Source organism: Sorex araneus, chromosome 1 (genome assembly GCF_027595985.1).
Source record: "Sorex araneus isolate mSorAra2 chromosome 1, mSorAra2.pri, whole genome shotgun sequence".
NCBI lineage: Eukaryota > Metazoa > Chordata > Mammalia > Eulipotyphla > Soricidae > Sorex > Sorex araneus.
In genome coordinates, this window is record NC_073302.1 from 288,485,688 (window position 1) to 288,503,765 (window position 18,078).

At 51.0% G+C, this 18,078-nt stretch overlaps 1 protein-coding gene across 1 annotated transcript in view; it reads right to left on the bottom strand.

Moving 5' to 3' along the window:
• UGGT2 (UDP-glucose glycoprotein glucosyltransferase 2) overlaps window positions 1-18,078 on the bottom strand; it is a 117,573-nt gene that overhangs the window by 4,236 nt on the left and 95,259 nt on the right. Inside the window, exons 31-37 of the mRNA XM_055142837.1 lie at window positions 14,309-14,394; window positions 10,983-11,081; window positions 9,957-10,041; window positions 8,008-8,190; window positions 5,457-5,617; window positions 4,525-4,639; window positions 2,728-2,844 (exon numbers count right to left, since the gene is read on the bottom strand). Coding sequence (XP_054998812.1) covers window positions 2,728-2,844; window positions 4,525-4,639; window positions 5,457-5,617; window positions 8,008-8,190; window positions 9,957-10,041; window positions 10,983-11,081; window positions 14,309-14,394 — 846 coding nt within the window. The remainder of the gene's footprint in view (window positions 1-2,727; window positions 2,845-4,524; window positions 4,640-5,456; window positions 5,618-8,007; window positions 8,191-9,956; window positions 10,042-10,982; window positions 11,082-14,308; window positions 14,395-18,078) is intronic.

Consider the following 18,078-nt stretch of genomic DNA (forward strand, 5'->3'; position numbering starts at 1 on the left):
CCCGCACCCTTGTGCTAACCGGAGACTTTTTGGTGAGGAAGCAGTTGCCAGCCCTCTGGCCCATCTGCAGTGGGCGACACCCTGGTAGGCAGGACGCCCACTACCCCCACCAAAGACTCCTGCCTTTACCCTGAAGCCACACAGTCCCATGGAAAGGTCACCGGGCCCGGGATGGAATCGGAGGTTGTCACATAACCGAGCAGGCATGGCGGAAGGCACGGCGAGCCGGAACCTGGAGCCGCATGGAACAGGAACGGGGGCGCCTTTAGTCGATGGTGCAGGGCCTGCTGCAGGCCTGTGGGGAAACTACCTCGGGGTGCATCTCAGACAGAGCTAACGTCTCGAGATGGTGTCCTCCAGGCTCAGCTGCGAGCACCGATGGGGACAGGGTTCCGGGGGCAGGAGAGGTCCCGAGAGGGCACACTGACTTGGGCACACTGGCTGTGCCTGGGTGAGGGTCAAGCAGACATTTGGGGGGTTGGCACAGTATGCCATGGCGACTCACGGCCCTACCGTAGGTGCCACGGAGACCCCAGTCACGAAGGCAAAGGTCACGACTCAACCCGGTGTAGGATAACATTGGGTTTGTCCTTTCAGCCTTGCCGCAGGGAACGTAGTTGACCTTAAAGCAATGTCCTTTCTGTATGACACAGAAAGACAGTTAATATTATGCTTTGTAACTTGGGAGCTGATTGACTCCAATAATATTTACTCCTGGGCATCTGCTTTCTCAACTCAGTTGACTTAGTTCCTAGCACACCAAAAGCAGGGTCCCAACGAGGGACAGGATGGACCCAGGGCAAGCTGTGAGCTACCCTGGCATCGAAATGGGCCAGGCCAAAGTGCCACAATACTCAACTATCAGTTGAGAGCATGGTCATAGACAAATTCTGTCATGATCCAGAAGTAATAATGAGACTAGGACCTTGCTGGGGTTGGGAAGACTAACCTGGCCTGAGGACTGTGGTCTGGAATATATAGTGAGATGTCCTCAGTAAGAACCAAACTTTAAGTCTGATATATCTCTTACTGTGCTCATAAAGAATGGCATTGCTAGAAATATTAGAAGTAGATTTACTACAACTATTTAAGTGGAGGACTGGATCGATAGTACAGCAGGTAGGGCGTTTGCCTTGCACACAGCCAACCCGGGTTTGATTTCTCCGTCCCTCTCGGAGAGCCCGGCAAGCTACCAAGAGTATCTCACTCGCACGACAGAGCCTGGCAAGCTACCTGTGGCGTATTCGATATGCCAAAAACAGGAACAACAAGTCTCACAATGGAGACATTACTGGTGCCCACTCGAGCAAATCAATGAACAACAGAATGACAGTGACAGTGACAGTGATTTAAGTGGATTACTGGCTGAGGAAAGAAGAAAGTGACACACCCAGACACCCTGGATAGGATCCTGCCCTTAAGCGGATTTCCTAGTAATCTGGAGTAATCTCCTTAGATGAGATTTTGTTAATATCAGGAGGAGTGGTCTTACTCCTCTTTGTTGATTTGTTAATGTTCAACCCTCCTTTGGGTCACCACCCTATGTGATTGCTATATAAACTAAGATGGTAAGAGCAGAAGGGTCAGAGTCAGAGTCAGAGGTGAGAGCAAGTGGGGCTCCAGAGAGAGAAGCAGAAGGCTCCAGAGAGAGAGATCGGAAGGAGAGACCCATACATTTTTACACATATCTGGAAAAAAATCCTTATATTTTACTGTCCTATCTACTTCTTTTTTTAAAAAAAATTGCATTATTCACTGAAATGCTCATAAACATTAATTTTATACTTTTTTTTTCCTTTTTGGGTCACACCCGGCAATGCTCAGGGCTGACTCCTGGCTCTGCACTCAGGAATCACTCCTGGAGGTGCTTGGGGGACCATGTGGGATGTTGGGAATCGAACCCGGGTCGGCCGCGTGCAAGGCAAACGCCCTACCCTTTGTGCTATCGCTCCAGCCCCTGATTTTACATTTATATAAAATATGTAAATAGAAAAAAGGCTCCTTGGAAATATATAGCATTAGGTGAGCTGGACCACAAAGAATAAGCTTGAAAGACCTCACGTCTAGGAGAGTGCAACTGCCTAAAACGAAAGTCTAAGAAGAAAATTCTCCATAATGAGAAGGAGAAAACCACCAAGCGTGTCTCCGGTGCCTTAGACAGATTCTTCCGGCTCCCCTTCCCAGGGAGAGGTCAGCGGGCTGTGCGGGGCTGCGGCTGAGCCAGGCCTGTTTCTGTGGCCCACAGGCCTTGCGCCCCGAAACACACGAGCAGGCGGGCCTGAGGCGCGCCTCTTAGCAAGGCCTGAGGTGAGGCTGGTCCTGGCCTTGGTTGCGGGGGCGCTCCGTGCCCTGACAGGGAGGTCCCCGGGACGAAAACTGCCCCACGCGGCCTATGCTGTGCGCCCCGATTCCTCCGGCAGCCGGGATTTGGGGCGTGCTAGGCTGCAGGAGGGGTCCCGGGCTCTGGGTTCCGAGGCCCCTGCCGCCCCCCATCATCCTTGTGTGTGGGCAGCCCTGTGCCCTCCGGCGGCCCCTCTGCTCGCACTGCCTCCTGCCCTCGGGGGAGCCTCAGCCACGCTGGCGACTCTTCCCCGAGTCCCATGGGCCCGCCCGGCAAACTACCAGACGCGGGGGCCGTGCCAAGGGTCCCCTGGCCGCCGCCAGAGTGGCTGTGACCGCAGACGAGAGACTCCGCGAGTGCCCCCACCCCCTCCCCGGCGCGCTCACCAGGTCAATGGTCTTGGCGCTCTGTTTGGACGCGTCGTCACACCAGGTCTCACACCACAGCCAGTCCTGCGGGAGGGACTTGATGGCCACCTGGTAGATCATGTTGTTGGGCAGGTCCTGCAGAGAGCAACATTTCCCAGACGCCGCTGACGCGCCAGGGGAGCACTGTGCACCCTCCGGGTCGCGGGGCTGTCTCCTCTCCCCCAGAGCACGAGAGAGGTGCATGGGACCCCGCACGAGCTCCAGGAGGCGAGGGGTGTCAGGTTCTTCCCTCCAGGTGTGCCCCTGAGCACTGTTTCTGTGCTCCTGAGCACTGTTTCCATGCCCCTGAGCACTGTTTCTGTGCTCTGGGATGCAGAGATGCTGTTCTGGAAGAGGAACAGAGGCCTCTATCCCAGAGTTCCTTGTCCTTAACCTGACCAGGCAGGCAGGCCCTTGGCGGAGTCACGTGGACCATCTGCCTCTGTCTAGAGTGGCCCTGGCACTCAGCACCGCTATTCTGTGATTCCCCACACGTCACGGCCATGCCCCCCGGCCCCTCTGTGGTCCCCTCTGCCGGGAGTCCACACAGACACGTCAGGGCCAGGCCCTGGGTCTCTCTCACGGTCACTCAGATGCCGCCACTGTCGGGGTGCATGGCCACCCCCGTCCACCAGTCTCAACTCGGTCACCGTCTCCCTCTTTCCCCTCTGCCCGACGCACTCATCACCTTCCCGCGGTGCCCTGCGCAGCTACCTGGCCACAGGCAGGCAGGTGCCATGGGCCTATGTGTGCCCCGCCGCCCCTCGGGGCAGGAGACTGGCTGGCTCCCAGAGGGGCTCAGCAGGCACCAGCGGAAGGCACAGAGCAGAGCACTCTAAGAAGAGTCTATACTCATTGACTGGGAGGAGGAAATCACGATTTCTTCCTCCTACTATAGTCTTCAATTTGGCTTAAATTCTTTTTTTTTTTGCTTTCTGGGTCACACCCGGAAATGCACAGGGGTCATTCCTGGCTCACGCACTCAGGAATTACCCCTGGCGGTGCTAAGGGGACCATATGGGATGCTGGGATTCGAACCCGGGTTGGCCGCGTGCAAGACAAACACCCTACCCGCTGTGGTATCACTCCAGCCCCAATTTGGCTTAAATTCTAAAAAATGTCTCAGATGCAATAACAAAATCCTGGCATCATGAAGTAAGAAGTATTTGCTAAAAAAACAAAACACAACACAAAACAACCCAAAAAACACCCTCTACGGCAGGGGGGCAGAGGGAGCATGTTCGGCAGCAGAGGGAGAGCGGGGCGAGGAGAGGTGAAAGGAAATGCTGCTACTAGTTTGCATTTAGGGGCCACAGCGGGGGATGCTCCGGGCTGACTCCCGGCTCTGTGCTCAGGGAACACTCCTGGCAATCAGTGCTCGGGAGGATCACATCGGGCGCTGAGGCCCGAGCCCAGGTTAGCCGTACGACAGGCAAGTAAGTGCCTTACCCACTGGCCCATGTCACCGGCCCCAGGAAAGCAACTGAGAAGTGCAAAAGGAAGAGGGAAGCCAGAAGGTTTAGAAGCTGGGCCAGAAAGGCGGGGCCCGGCTAAGGCCCACATGAGGCCGAGGCCGACCTGGGTCTGAAACCCCGGCACTGCATGTGGCCCCTGCGTACTGCTGGGTGTGTTCGACCCTTAAAGCCCCCCCAAGGACAATAACGACACCGGCAAAATAAAAAACAACCCACAACAAAACAGATTTTGAGGTTTAAGGAGGGGCTGGAAGAGTCGGGACTGCGAGCGGAACTGCACGGCACGCCGCACGGCACTCACCTGGTCCAGGTTGGAAAGGCTGTTTGGATCCTGACTGAGGGTTTGGTACTGGCCCCGGAGTCTGTCGCCTGCTGCGATTCTCCGGAATTTCTTGAGGTCCACGACATATAAGGCACTGCAACACACAGGGGAAGCTCCGTGAAACTCTCTGCGGTATGTGCGTGTGTGTGTGCGTGCGTGTGTGTGTGTGTGTGTGTGTGTGCTCGCTCGCCTGTGTGCTTGTGCTTCCACCCTCCCCCGTGACCGTCCACAGGGCGGGCATCAGCGTTAAACGCCACCAGGTGTAAGACTGTGACCGCTCTCAAGGCTGCTCGCAGCTCTGCCACACTCCCAAGGGGCTGAAGTCTGTCCTAACACTGAGAGGGTCTGTGCTGCCCTAAGGCCACCTCTAGCCGCTTCACAGCACACAAAACGCATGGTCCTGGGGCCGGAGCGATAGCATAGCGGGTAGGGTGTTTGCCTTGCACGCGGCCGACCCGGGTTCGATCCCCGGCATCCCATATGGTCCCCCAATCACTGCCAGGAGTAATTCCTGAGTGCAGAACCAGGAGTAACCCCTGAAAATTGCTGGGTGTGACCCAAAAAGCAAAAAAAAAAAAAAAAAGCATGGTCCTAAAAACAGAGCCGCCGTGAAGGCAGTGCACTCCTCCTGCTACCACAGACGCATCGGCATCTCCTGCGGTGATTTTTCTGAGTCACCTGCTCAGCTATGGACAAGTACTGTGGCCCTGGACAACCTGGACAAGCCACAGGAGCACTGCGTGTGACAGTCTCCACAGCTGCAAAATGGGAGTCATGATGCGTCTTGAAACGCGCCGGCGATGGTCTGACGAGCTACTAGCTGTCGAGTCCTGGCCTGTTGGCTGCCGCTGCTCTGAGGTGACCGGGCACTCGAGTCAGTTATCTGCGTCCTGGGTGTGAGTTTCTCTCACCTGATGTGGTACTTCCTCTGGAGGAGGTGTGACGCCCAGTAGCCCGTTTTCCAGAAGCGATATCCGTCCATCTCCGTGCGGCTGTCACAGAACGGGGTATACCCATACGGGGCGCCACCCAGGTCCAGGTCGCGAAGTTCTTTGAGGTCGTGTCTCACAATCTAGACAATTGAAATTGTTCCTCTGAGGAATGCTGCAGTAGGACAGGCCCCGAATGTGACCCTGAAACTGTGAATTCCTCATTGCAGAGACAGAGAAAATAGTCTCATCCCTTTCGTGGAGTCTGCATTCACCAAGTTTTTAAACCTTTCCCCTTGCAATTTCACATGAAAGTAAAAAGAGATTGTATATTATACTTTTATAGTTATAAAATTGATATTTATGCTAGTTTATATGTCACTGGTTTTATCTAATAAAAAGCCTGTGACATCAATTAAAAAAACAGTTTTTTTGATTTTTTTTGGTCTTGGGGGCACACCTGTCGGAGCTCAGAGACGACTCCTGGCACTGCTAGGGACCATGTGTGGTGGCGGGGCCTGAGCCCAGGTTGGCCACGTACAAGGCACTGTGCCATCACTCTCGCCCCTGTGACACCAATGTGTGTATGTGTGTGTGTGTGTGTGTGTGTGTGTGTGTGTGTGGTGGGGGGAGAGGAGGGTGGAGAATTGAACTCAGGGCATTACCCAGGTAAGACGAGCACTCTACCACAGTTACCCCCAGCCTGTTACATTATTTTTAAACAAGACATTTTAAAGAAGATGTATTTTGGACATATATTTATGTCCTTAAATATATTCAAAGTCCTTAACTTTTTCAAGGTATGAATTATTTCAAAATCATGTTTATACTAAATGTCATTACTGTACAATGGAAAATATCAGTTTGAATCATAAAGAAAAAATCTGATTATTCTCAATGGTTTTAATGGAATATAAGACTATTATTAACTTTTAATAATGACTGGAGCGATAGCACAGCGGGTAGGGTGTTTGTCTTGCACACAGCCGACCTGGGTTCGAGTCCTCCGTCCCTCTCAGAGAGCCTGGCAAACTACTGAGAGTATCCCGCCCGCAGGGCAGAGCCTGGCAAGCTACCCGTGGCATACTCGATATGCCAAAAACAGTAACAAGTCTCACAATGGAGACGTTACTGGGGCCCGCTTAAGCATATCAATGAACAACGGGACCGCAGTGCTACAGTGCTATCAACTTTTATCCATTTTTGGTTTGGGGCCAAACCCTCCCCGGCAGGGCTTTCTCCTTCTGTGCCCAGAGGTCAGTCCTGGCAAGGGCCGTAACTGCTCTGCCACCTCTCCAGCCCCCACATTTCACTGTCTAACATCTCCAGCCTACGGCAGGAGAGGAGGGGTCTTTGGTTAGACAGCACCGTCTGGAGACGCTTACTTCATCACCCACATCTATCGATTTTCTCAGCTTTGAATGATTATGATCAATAGTTTCCAATTTGGCACATAATATAAAATAAAAAGTCTAGAACACTAGCAACTTCCTTCTCCCCCTGGTTCTGGGGCCTCCTCCGGCAGTGCTCAGGGGACACTGTGGCGGTGTGAGGGACTGGCCCGGCCTCTGCTGCCCAGCCTAGGCTGTGTCCACTGAGCTCCCGCTGGCCAGAGCGCAGGGCTGGAAGGATCCTCTGTCCTAACACAAACGTGCGCATCTGACACCCGGGCTGCGGTACTGCTGTTCTGAGAAGTTCTGGGTACCGGACTATTTTTTTCCCAACTGAGACTGATCTCACGGAGGGCGGTGATGGGGGAGGGAAAAGCCAAGGACAGTGGTCATTTTTTGGGGGGACCAGATTTTGGCCAGTTTTCCTGAAGTGACCAATGAGGGCCGTCTCATCGGCACGGGGTGACCAGCCGCCAGGCCAAGGGCTCGCTGGCTTTCCGCCAAGTGAGCTCACTCTAGCCAGAGGGATGTCCCAGGGTCCGAGCCTGGCCCCTGGGCTTCAGGGTCTCTCGGCACCCCTGTGTCCACTCAGCATCGCACGGCTGTTCCGCACGCTGGTCAAGGCCCCCGGGGACGAGGGCCTGAGCTGAATCCTGGGACCACCCCCCCCCCAACCCTCCCAATATTTGTTTCTGTTTCAATTCGCAAAATGTTACAAAAAAACACTATTTCAGACAGTGAATTACCATATCCTAAATAATAAATGATACTTCTAAAAACTGGTTTCTCCTGGAATCACGACTTCTTATTTGAGAAGAGCTAAGCTGCTTACCGAACAGGATCTTATCTTCTATGTCTGCACAGCCTGGTGACACAAACAGCACTAAACAGCAGAGGGATTCCCTACACTCAACTCAAGGGCCTACAACCCTTGTCAGGGGTGGGGCCGGAGAGACAGTGCTGTGGGTAGGCACCTGCCTTGTACATGGCCGACACGGGTTCGATCCCTGGCACCCCCAAATGGTCTCCCTAGCCTTCTGTGGGTGATCCCTGAATACTGCTCAGTGGTTCAGAACCAAAACAAAACAAGCCAAGAACACCCCAAGTTCTACGTTCTGCTACAAACAACAGCTAGTCGTTACCTGGTCAGCATCAACAAAAATGATCTTGTCCACCGCGAGCGGGAACAGGACGTCAAGGAAGAGGATCTTGTAGCCCCAGATGACCCTCTGCTTCTCTGTCTGCTGGTGAAGCCAGCCGGGCCACCGGTACTGGACCAGCTCGTACTGGAACCCGTACTCCCCGGCCATGTGCGGGATGACCTCCTGGAGACAGACAGCGGGTCAGCACGTGGGCAGCGGACGCGAGCGGCTTTCAAGGGTGGGAAGCTTGCCAAGGGGGGGGGGGAGGGCAGCTAGGACCGAGAAGGGACCGCTGAGCAGAGACGGTTGGAAAAAACCACTCTGGACAAGAACTGAGTCTGAAAGACGCGCAGGGCCACGCACCTGACTGCGAATCACGACGCCCAGCAGCGAGGGCGCTGGGGACGTGCCCTCGGCTCTGCTAGGCACGTGGCACCCGAGATCACAGCCGGCCTCTGCCGCCCTGCAGAGCCGCAGGCTGAGCCAGGCTCAGTCCCGCCCGGTGGCACGGGCAAGACACTGCCGTGGCGAACCAGTGGGCGCTGGCGTCTCCAGGGGCGGGTGGGCTCGTGGTTTTCCTCCTGCTGCCCAAGGCCCGCCCCGGGGCTGAGACCCGCGGTGCCACCGAGTGTGTGATCTCCAGCATGCGTGCGAGAGGAAGCATGTGGCTGCAGAAGGGCTGGCCCCTGCTCCCGCTCCTGAGGTCGTCTCACGAGACCACCGTGTCTGCGCAGCCCTGGGGCCTCGGGCCCAGCTGGCACGAGGCACCCGCTCCCCTCCCGCAGAGGCTGGGATGGGGGTGGGCCCTCCGGCCATCACATCACTCAAAACCCACCCCAAAACAAAACTCTGGGTTGCGTCCAACACCCCCAGCGAAAACGCTGGAGACTCAAGGCTGCGTGAGCTTCTCTCCCTGGCCGTCTCGGGGACGTGTCAGCACCACGGCGATGCTTCCCGGGGCGAGCATCACTCCTCAGGGTGGCGGAGCCCCGGGAGACTCTCCCCTCTGGCTTTGCTTCCCCAGCTGTCCTCTGCCTCCATCTACCATGGAGCTGCAGCCGAGGCTAGGAGGCGCCCTCTCAGTTCTGGGAGTCCCAGCAAAGTCCTGACACTCACGGTGGTCTCGGGGACCCCCGGAGGCTACGAGTCTGTTCCTCGACACCCAGGGTTGGCTTCCTGGGAATGCACGGGAATTCTTCTTGCAGAACAACCGCGTAATGTCATCAGTCAAGCACTGAGCAAACGCATGGCTGGTGATTTTCATTTTTGCGTCCCCAGACCATGGGCTCTGGTCAAGGGCTCCTTTGAACTGTTGTTGAATGATCCGAACTTCCAAGGAACTTCATCAATGAGATGTGAGATCGGAACAACATGGCTTGTGCATGAGGGGGGTTTTGTAGAACGTAATTTTGCAAAACGTAAGATTTAAGATGCTGCTCATCTTAAATCTTCTAATTATAAAATTCCTAAAGCTAGTGCCCAATAAGCCAACAACCCAACAGAGCACTGCCCAAAGAGCAGAGCTAAAGCTTCCTGTTCTTGGTACTGTGAAGGGAGATCCTAGAGTATACCTTTACCATTTTCTTGCTACTACTGTTTGTCTTTCTTTGTAAAAATATAACAGAATCAAGTTACTTTTACTGATCATCTGCATGTATTTTTTCATTGCCAAAAGTCCCTCTATTTTCATGAAAAACTTCTGATTTTGAGATAAGTGGAAAATAAGCCATTTCCTCTACTTTTCTAAATACTTCTTTATGTAGAAACTGCAGATGATTTTTCTTTTAGACAAAAAATAGGGAAGTTTTAAAATTGGTTAAAATTCATTTGAATATACTTTCCAAAAGACTCACAGGAAAAGAGAAACAGTACAGGAAGTTAAAAACAATACAGAAGAATGCATTATTCAAACACTAGGCATTCCATAGCGAAAGGATTAATGCACTTACCTTAAACGTTGGTGACAGATAATTTTTTAGAAACCAAAATTTCACAGGTGTTTTCGTGTGGCGTAAAACAGAAAGCATCATAATTCTGAATAAAAGAACATTAAACCCAGTAAGTGAACATTACTAAGGGGTAAGGATACGTGTTAACGATGTTTAAATACTGGGGTATTAGTCAGACAGCGTGAGTCTCAGGGAAACAGAGGAGTACCTTGAAACGGTCAGGCTGCTCACTGACTATGCATGAAGAATATAATGGAAACACCCAAACCCTGTAACAGCCACAGCACCCAGTCTGGGCGATAGTCAGCTGACATCCTGGCACTGGGCACACCACTTGTTAACCACTTGTTATTCATCTCAGCTGAATGCAACCCGAAGCTGAATGACTGAGTTATCCTGATCCATTCACGGGGCAAGGCACCTGTTTTGCAGATAATCTACCCCTCCTGTGAAGGTAGAGATGAATCTACAGATCTATCTTATAGAACCAATACATACTCAAACATCCTGAGGTATTCTACCGTAAGAAAATGGCCCTCTGTAGCTCGTAAGTTGACTTCCCTTCTCTCCCCACATTCCTCCTGAAGTAATAAGAAATTTCTTCATGGGAAAACACAATTTACAGAGTATACGCTGTCTCACATATAAACTAATTTTTTAAAAGTCCATTTTTTTTGTTTTAAATAACAGTATTTCAAATAAAACTCATGAGATTTCGCTGTATTTAAAATATGTTCCCCTCATAATTTTAAATTAAAATCAAGCAATGAACACAACAAATCAAACAAGAAACATAATTATATGAAAGAATACAGAGTAGTATATATTTTGCTACCGCTTTAATTAAAAGGAGCTTTAAAAATGTGTGTTTGCTTGCGTCTTTGGCAGATATCAATAACAGCAGTCCCTGTGGGGAAGAGGATTGAGCACCAAGAAAACAGAGGCTTGTTCCCTACTTTTTTTCATTTTACCTTTCAAAATTCTTTGTGAAGAATGCGTATTTCCAAACATACAAAACATACCCACCTTAAAAACCGTTCATATAAATGTCCAGAAGCAACAGAAAAAATGTTTAGAACATCGGTTCCTGGTTTCTCCTCTTTCTTGTGCAGCCCTGTTGTGAAACTTTAATAGAAAAGAAGAGACGGACAGCTCTTAATGCACACCTACACAGTCATATACGGGGGCAAAACACTACATGTCCTCATCAAAACGGGAGCGCTTTTCCAGGGGAAGAGCGGCCACGTGGCAAGCAGGCGCTTATCTTAACCGTTATTCACAGCATCAAGACACTTTGCCAGCTGAGGTTTTAGGATTAAAAATAAGTCTCAACTGCTGCTCTATTCTCTCAGGTCAGCGATGTTTTCTGCTCCGTGTGACTCACAAAGCTCGTGCCAGACACAACACGTGCCGAGATGAAATCAGGCCAATCACCGGGGGATGCCAGCTCCAGGACCCCTGGAGCAGAGGCCACTGTCAGGGGGGCCCCCAAGAGCTGTGTGGGGCTCTCCGTGGTCAAACGCCACGTAAAAGGAGCCTTGCTCATCACCTCTGTGGACAGATGTGTGACAGTGGCCACGACTCGGGCACTGGAGACGCAGGAGTCTGGGCAGGCCCTGGGCAAGAGCCAGTCCGAGAGGGTGAAAGCCACTGGCCGCCCCCTGTCCCACAGACCCCCGGGATCTGGCATTGTTCTCGCCACTCTCTGGACCCACACGGTCTCTGAAAGGTTCTCTTTCTGGTACAAAAGTGACTGAGTACTTTTTTGGGGGGTGGTGATGGTGCTGGTGGTGATATTTTTAGTGGAAAGTTTTTTTTCTTCCTGTTTAGAATTTTTAATTAAACATCTCATTTAAAAAATGCGGTATTTAGAATGACTAAAAGTTACTAAACTAATTTACCTAATTTACTGTTACTGTAACAGTAACAGTAATTCAGTAACAGTAATACTGTAATTCGACAAGGACGACTGGAGACATTACTGGCGCCCACTCGAGCAAACAGATGAACAATCGGATGGCAGTGATACAATTAATTTACAGCTATCATGGGATATATTTTGCAAACCAGGAGTTGTTAGGACAGAACATTATTCAGATCTTCTTTTACTATATAAGCTGTCAAATAAGAACAATGGGTTAATTCAGTGGATAGGGAATCTCTCTCAGGATTGAAATTAGGGTTAGAAAAGTGAAAGAAGGGGCCGGAGCGCCAGGACAGTGGTAACTCGATGCCCTGCGTTTGGTCAAGTTGGGTTCAGTCCCTGGAACCCCATATCATCCTGAGTCATCCCTGAGCACAGCCAGGAATAACCCTTGAGCACTGCTGAGTGGGGCCCTCAAATAAACAAACAAAGTGAAAGGTACTTTAAATACACGGGGACTCAATATCCCTCACACTTACCTCCGCTTTTCTACCAGAGCATTCCTTGGCTCCACAAGCTCTTTCAGCTGTGACTCAGTTTACCTTCAACCCTCCCTGTCTCTACCTTGGAGCTGCGGACAGCAGCGCTTCTGAAAGGTGCAGGGTCCGGTCCCCCTCCACAAACACACCTACTCTCTGGGGGAGCGCCAGAGAGTGGGGATGAGGACTCGCCCTCTCAGAAACAAGTTTCGGGCACCCCGGGACTGGTCTTGCCACTCCCTCTCTGACACGGAGTCATGGCAAAAAAGGAGCCCGAACTGGGCAAAATTCAAAAACAATGCGAGTCTCTGTGGTCAGGACCCCAACAATCTGCTGAGGTGCGATGTGTCTCTTACCCTTGAGCAAAACACTCGTTCGCACGGGAAGTTCTGCTCTCAAGAATGGAAACACCAGGGGCCGGAGGATAGCACAGCAGGGAGGGCGTTTGCCTTGCACATGGCTGACCTGGGTTCAATCCCCAGCATCCCATATGGTCCTCGAGCACCTCCAGGAGTAATTCCTGAGTGCAGAGCCAGGAATAACCCCTGAGCATTGCTGGGTGTGACTGCCCCCCCCCAAAAAAAAAAGTACAGACACTCCATGTTCTCTCCCAAGGGCATCCACAGCATCCGCCTTTGAGTCCCGTCACCTCCTAGCCTTCACACACCCAGTGACAGTAACTCAGCATTTTGGCGCGGGGGTAGGGCCACTCTTCCACAAAGTTCAGTGGCACCAATCCCCCGATCTGGCTGGAGAGGTGGGCATACGCCCCCGGGCGGGTCCTTCGGAGGCACAGGATCAATTCTGTATGGGACACAGCCAATTGCTGCCCCCTCAAATCAGTCTTGAAACTTCTGCGGGTCCTGAGGTTTGGTAAGAAGCCACTCCTCCCCGAGGAGCGGGCGGACATCCCCCTGTAAAAGCTCCCTGACCCATCTTCACTGAGGAAACTCGGAGGGGGCGGGTTGAGTTTCCCTCCCTGTCCCAACAGGGCCCCAGCAGCCTAAAACCTCCAGAACGCAATTGCTGTCATGCTCATGGCCCCTCTCCACAGACCCAGACAAGCCTCACCCACGAGGGAACCTGCAGAAAAGCCCAGGTATGTGGGACTGAGATCTCCAAGATCGCTCAGAGTGGGAATGGGTCTCCTCCCCCCAGCTCCCCAGTTTTCCAGTAGCTTGGCATTGGCACCCACAAACTGGTCCCCATACCATATAATCTCATCAGTGGCCAAGAAGAGAGCGACACAGGCCTTACCCATGAGTGAACCTGCTGTATGAATATATTTAGAATTCGTATTCTAAATTTGAGAATTCCTGGATCAAACGTGGCCACGTGACCTCTCATACTCGAGATGTGTCACTGACGCACTGAGCTTTGGGGAGCACGAAAGCCCCAAATGAATGTTTGGGATAGAAACATTCGAAATACGGTGGTGGGAGGCACATGGCAGTGGGATTGGGGTTTGGATATTAGTAAGGAATTATTGTGAGTAACTTTATAAAAATAAAATTTAAAAAGTGCAATAATATAAAATAAAATGAAAAAGCTTCCTGACCATGATGAGAATAGGACAGAGATGACCAGTGGGCTTCCAGACCACGTCACCTTCCTGCCCAGAGCTGATTCCACTCCTGGAGGTCTCACATGAGCACTGACACTCTTGACAAAATCATTCCTGGACTGATATGGGTTCCGGCCTCACGGACAGAGTCGCGCTAAACAAGTCCACTTCCTGCTCCGTGAGCCTCCTCCGAGATCAGTTCTGCCAACTGCTGGATCCCACCCATCCTCCTGGACACGGAGCCACGTGCTTCTTCACTGACCGGGCAGGTCCTGATTCCCCCTCACACTGCCACTCTCCCGGCTGCCGATCAGTCTGACGGTCTGTGGCGGGTGGGCTGTGAGCCTGACCCGGCGTGTCAGTGAACGGACTCACCCGTAATTACCTTTTAATGGAATCCCACATTCCTTTCCTTTCTTCATCTTTCTCAGCGAGAATATCTTCCTGCATTTTGCCTGGCCTTTTTTCCACCTAGGGAGCATGGTACAAAAATATTTAGAATGTTGTAGCTTTTTAAGTGATCTGCAAGGTTAGATAATTAAAACATGGCAGAATGTCCTGACCCCATGCCAGGCTCTCTTCACCAGGGCACCTCGGAGGGGGGCAGGTTGAGTTTCTCTCCCTACCCCAAGCAGAACCCCGGCAGCCGAAAACCTCCAGACCCCAACTGCACAGCCATGCTCAAGGCTGCTCTCCGCAGGCTAGGGCAAGCCTCACCCAAGAGGAAACCGGCAGTAAAACCCAGGTATGCAGGACCTGTGACTGAGTTCCCCAGGCTGGGTTGGTGCAGGACTGGGCCTCCTTCCCCCAGCTCCCCAAATTTCCAGTAGCTTGGCAGTCACATCCACAAACTGCCCCTGGTGCCATGTAATCTCATCAATGGCCAAGACCCAGAGACTGTAAACTAAAGCCCCCAGAAGAGTGACACAGAATTTCCTGAAACTTATACTCTAGCCCACTTACGTACCAAAAGTAGACACACTTGTATGGTTTTAACATACATGCTTGTATTTTCTTATAAATGGGCTTAAATGCCTCCAGGATGAAATACACCAATGTTCACACACTTCCCTCTTATTGTGGTGGGAAGGTACTCTGTGGTGGGATTTGTGTTTGGATATTATCTGTAATGAACTATTGTGAACTACTTTATGAAAGTAAAATATATAAAAATTGCAGAAAAAAAAAGAAATTAAAACATGTGGAACAAAGATAACTTTTGGGAGAACACAGGGAATGTTGGCCAATGAAGCCAGGAAATATATTTGTCAAAACATGAAAGATATAATGTGGCCCGCCACTCCCTGTTCCGCCTCCTGTTTTCCATTCTCTTGGTGATCACACTCCATTCCGCCAAACAGCGTGTTTATACTTGGCCTCACTGACTGATCAGCTCCAGACAGTGATGACGAGTGTGTGGATGTTCACAACGTCAGTCACGGATCAGCACCTGAGTGACAGCTGAGTGGCTTACTCACCTCACCCTTCCTCAAAGTTGCTGCATTTTCATCATTAGTTCTATTTTTGTAATTAAAAAAATAAATTTCAATTTTTTATTCTAATGACTTCAAGCATTTTTCTCTTACATATCCTGTTTATGAGGATACTGATTATTTCTTTTTTCTCTCTACCTCCTAACTCCTATTTGCTAAATCTTTAACATTGCAAACAGGCATTTATATTTTGTTATGCCAACCTAACCATATCTTTTGCACTCTTCTGTGTCCATCCTACAATTAAAAAAATGTTGAATTGTGCTTATAATGACAATGTAACTTCTAGTCACTGGAGAGGTTCAAAATTCACAATAATTGGGTTTTATAAAAATTGTTTTTTTTGGGGGGCTGGAGCAATAGCACAGCGGGTAGGGCATTTGCCTTGCACGTGGCCGACCTGGGTTCGATTCCCAGCATCCCATATGGTCCCCTGAGCACCACCAGGGGTGATTCCTGAGTGCAGAGCCAGGAGTAACCCCTGTGCATTGCCAGGTGTGTCCCAAAAACAAACAAAAAAAAATAATAAATTGTTTTTGTTTTGGGGCCACACCTAGTGATGCTCAGGGTTTATTCTTGCCTCGGTACTCAGGGATCACTTCCGGCAGTGCTCAGGAGACAATATGGGAAGCCAGGGATGGAAGCCGGGTAGGCCTCTGTGCAAGGCAAATGCTCTACCCCGCCCCCCTACTATCCTTCCATCCCTAAATGTGTTCATAGCCAAGCTGAGACCATAGCTCCACTTCTCAGCTGCTCTTGCTAGCTCAAATACATTGTTTAATTATTATATTCCAACAACACAGTAATTTTTGTGATATTTAATATATTTCCTTTTGCTTACGATATGCCATTTTTACTTCAGTTTGCTAGTTTGTAATCAGGCTTGTCTGAGAGTCTGTCTTGTAGACGTTCTCCTTGGAGCCCCACTGCCTCTTTCTCTCTCCACTGCACTGGTTTTCGGATTAGTGTCACGGTTCTGCAGTGTCCCCCCGCCCCCTTTCCTGCTTTCCAATATTCAGAGTGCTGGCAGACGAGGCCAAGGAAAGGGGGAGAAGTGCACTTTCCAAATCTGGCAAAGTCACTTCCTTCACACTGAGAATCCGCCTGACAAGTTCTCCTCAGGCTGGGCCGATGGCTCCCGTGGGAGCGCCCAGGCCTTTCCGGTGTGCGGCCCTGAGTTGAACCCCAAGCACCACGGGGTCCCCTGAGCACCTCTGGGTGCCGCCCTGGTGACGTCTGGGAATCACCGGGTGTGAGCACTGTGTCAGCAGGCCCCTGGGAGCCCCCCGAAGCCCCTGGCCCCAAGCAGAGCCCAGACAGGGCTCTCCAGGAAGAGTCGTTCTAAAAGAATTTAAGGCTCGAAATCATTTTCCTCCTACAGGAAAGGCTGCGTTCAGCCACCTGCCGACATTCACCTGAAGAGGGAAGCTGCGGGCCACCCTGCACACTGTCCTGCCTTTCTCCCTTCCGGTTATTAGCGTCTGTGTCCATCATTTCCACTCAGCCTAGTCCATGAAGCTCGATTTCGACTGTGAGAAGGGACCTCACACTGTCCCGCCATCTCTACTGCCTGTGTTCCTTCCGGAACGGTCACTGATGGCCTGCTGGAATTCACAGACCTATCCTTTGAGTTTTAGAAAAATCTTTTCTTCTTGTTCCCCCCCGCCCCACTTCTTCTTGGCCTTTCCTGTGGAATTCTGAAAGATGGATGGGGAGGAGATAAAAATCACTAGTCAAGACAAATTAAAAAAAAAAAAAAGACCAAGGGCTAGAGTGATAGCACAGCGGGTAGGGCATTGGCCTTGCATGCGGCTGACCCGGGTTCAATTCCCAGCATCCCAAATGGTTCCCCAAGCACCGCCAGAAGTCATTCCTAAGTGCAGAGCCAGGAGTAACCCCTGTGCATCGCCAGGTATGACCCAAAATGCAAAAACAAACAAACAAACAAACAAACAAACAAACAAACAAACAAACAACTGAAGGATCCAGGTATGAACAGACTGGACGAAAGGTCAAATCTGAGCCACAGCTTGCACAAACGTCAGCTCGGAGAAAGGGAAACCATTTTTCATTGGCCACATCTGCTCAAAGATAGACTCTGCCCTGACATGTGGCAGGAATGACCCTCTGCTCTCTGCAGGGCAAGGATGAAGCTTCCTTGGGCCGAGCCGGGCACTTAAGCAGCTTCTCTGGGCTTTGGGAAGTTCCTCACCTGGAACGGCAGGAAGCCACCGTGCTCAGGAGATAGTGTCAGTTATCCCTGGAAACGGGAGCTGAAGGCAATACAGGAGAGAGGCTATCAAACAGACACCAGTAGGCGCCACTGACAGGGACTAGGAGGTGGTTAGGAGTAGGTGCGACATGGGACCAAGGTAAAATGCAGTGATAGAACAGCTTCGGAGAAGGCAGTGACAAACTGCTCTCTATGATGTCATTCCTTGGGAACTGGCCGAAACCTGCTGAATTTTTATCAGTGTTTTCTACACGTTGAAAAATGCTCATTTTGGGGTCACTGGGTGCTGTTTTCTACCTCAGCCTATTAGGTCATGATTTATTACTACAATTTTCAAGTCTTGTCTCTATTGATTTTCTTGGTTTGCAAGTTGTATCCGGCATCTTTTATCAACTGAGACATGTGTGTTAAAATGTCCCAATATGATAA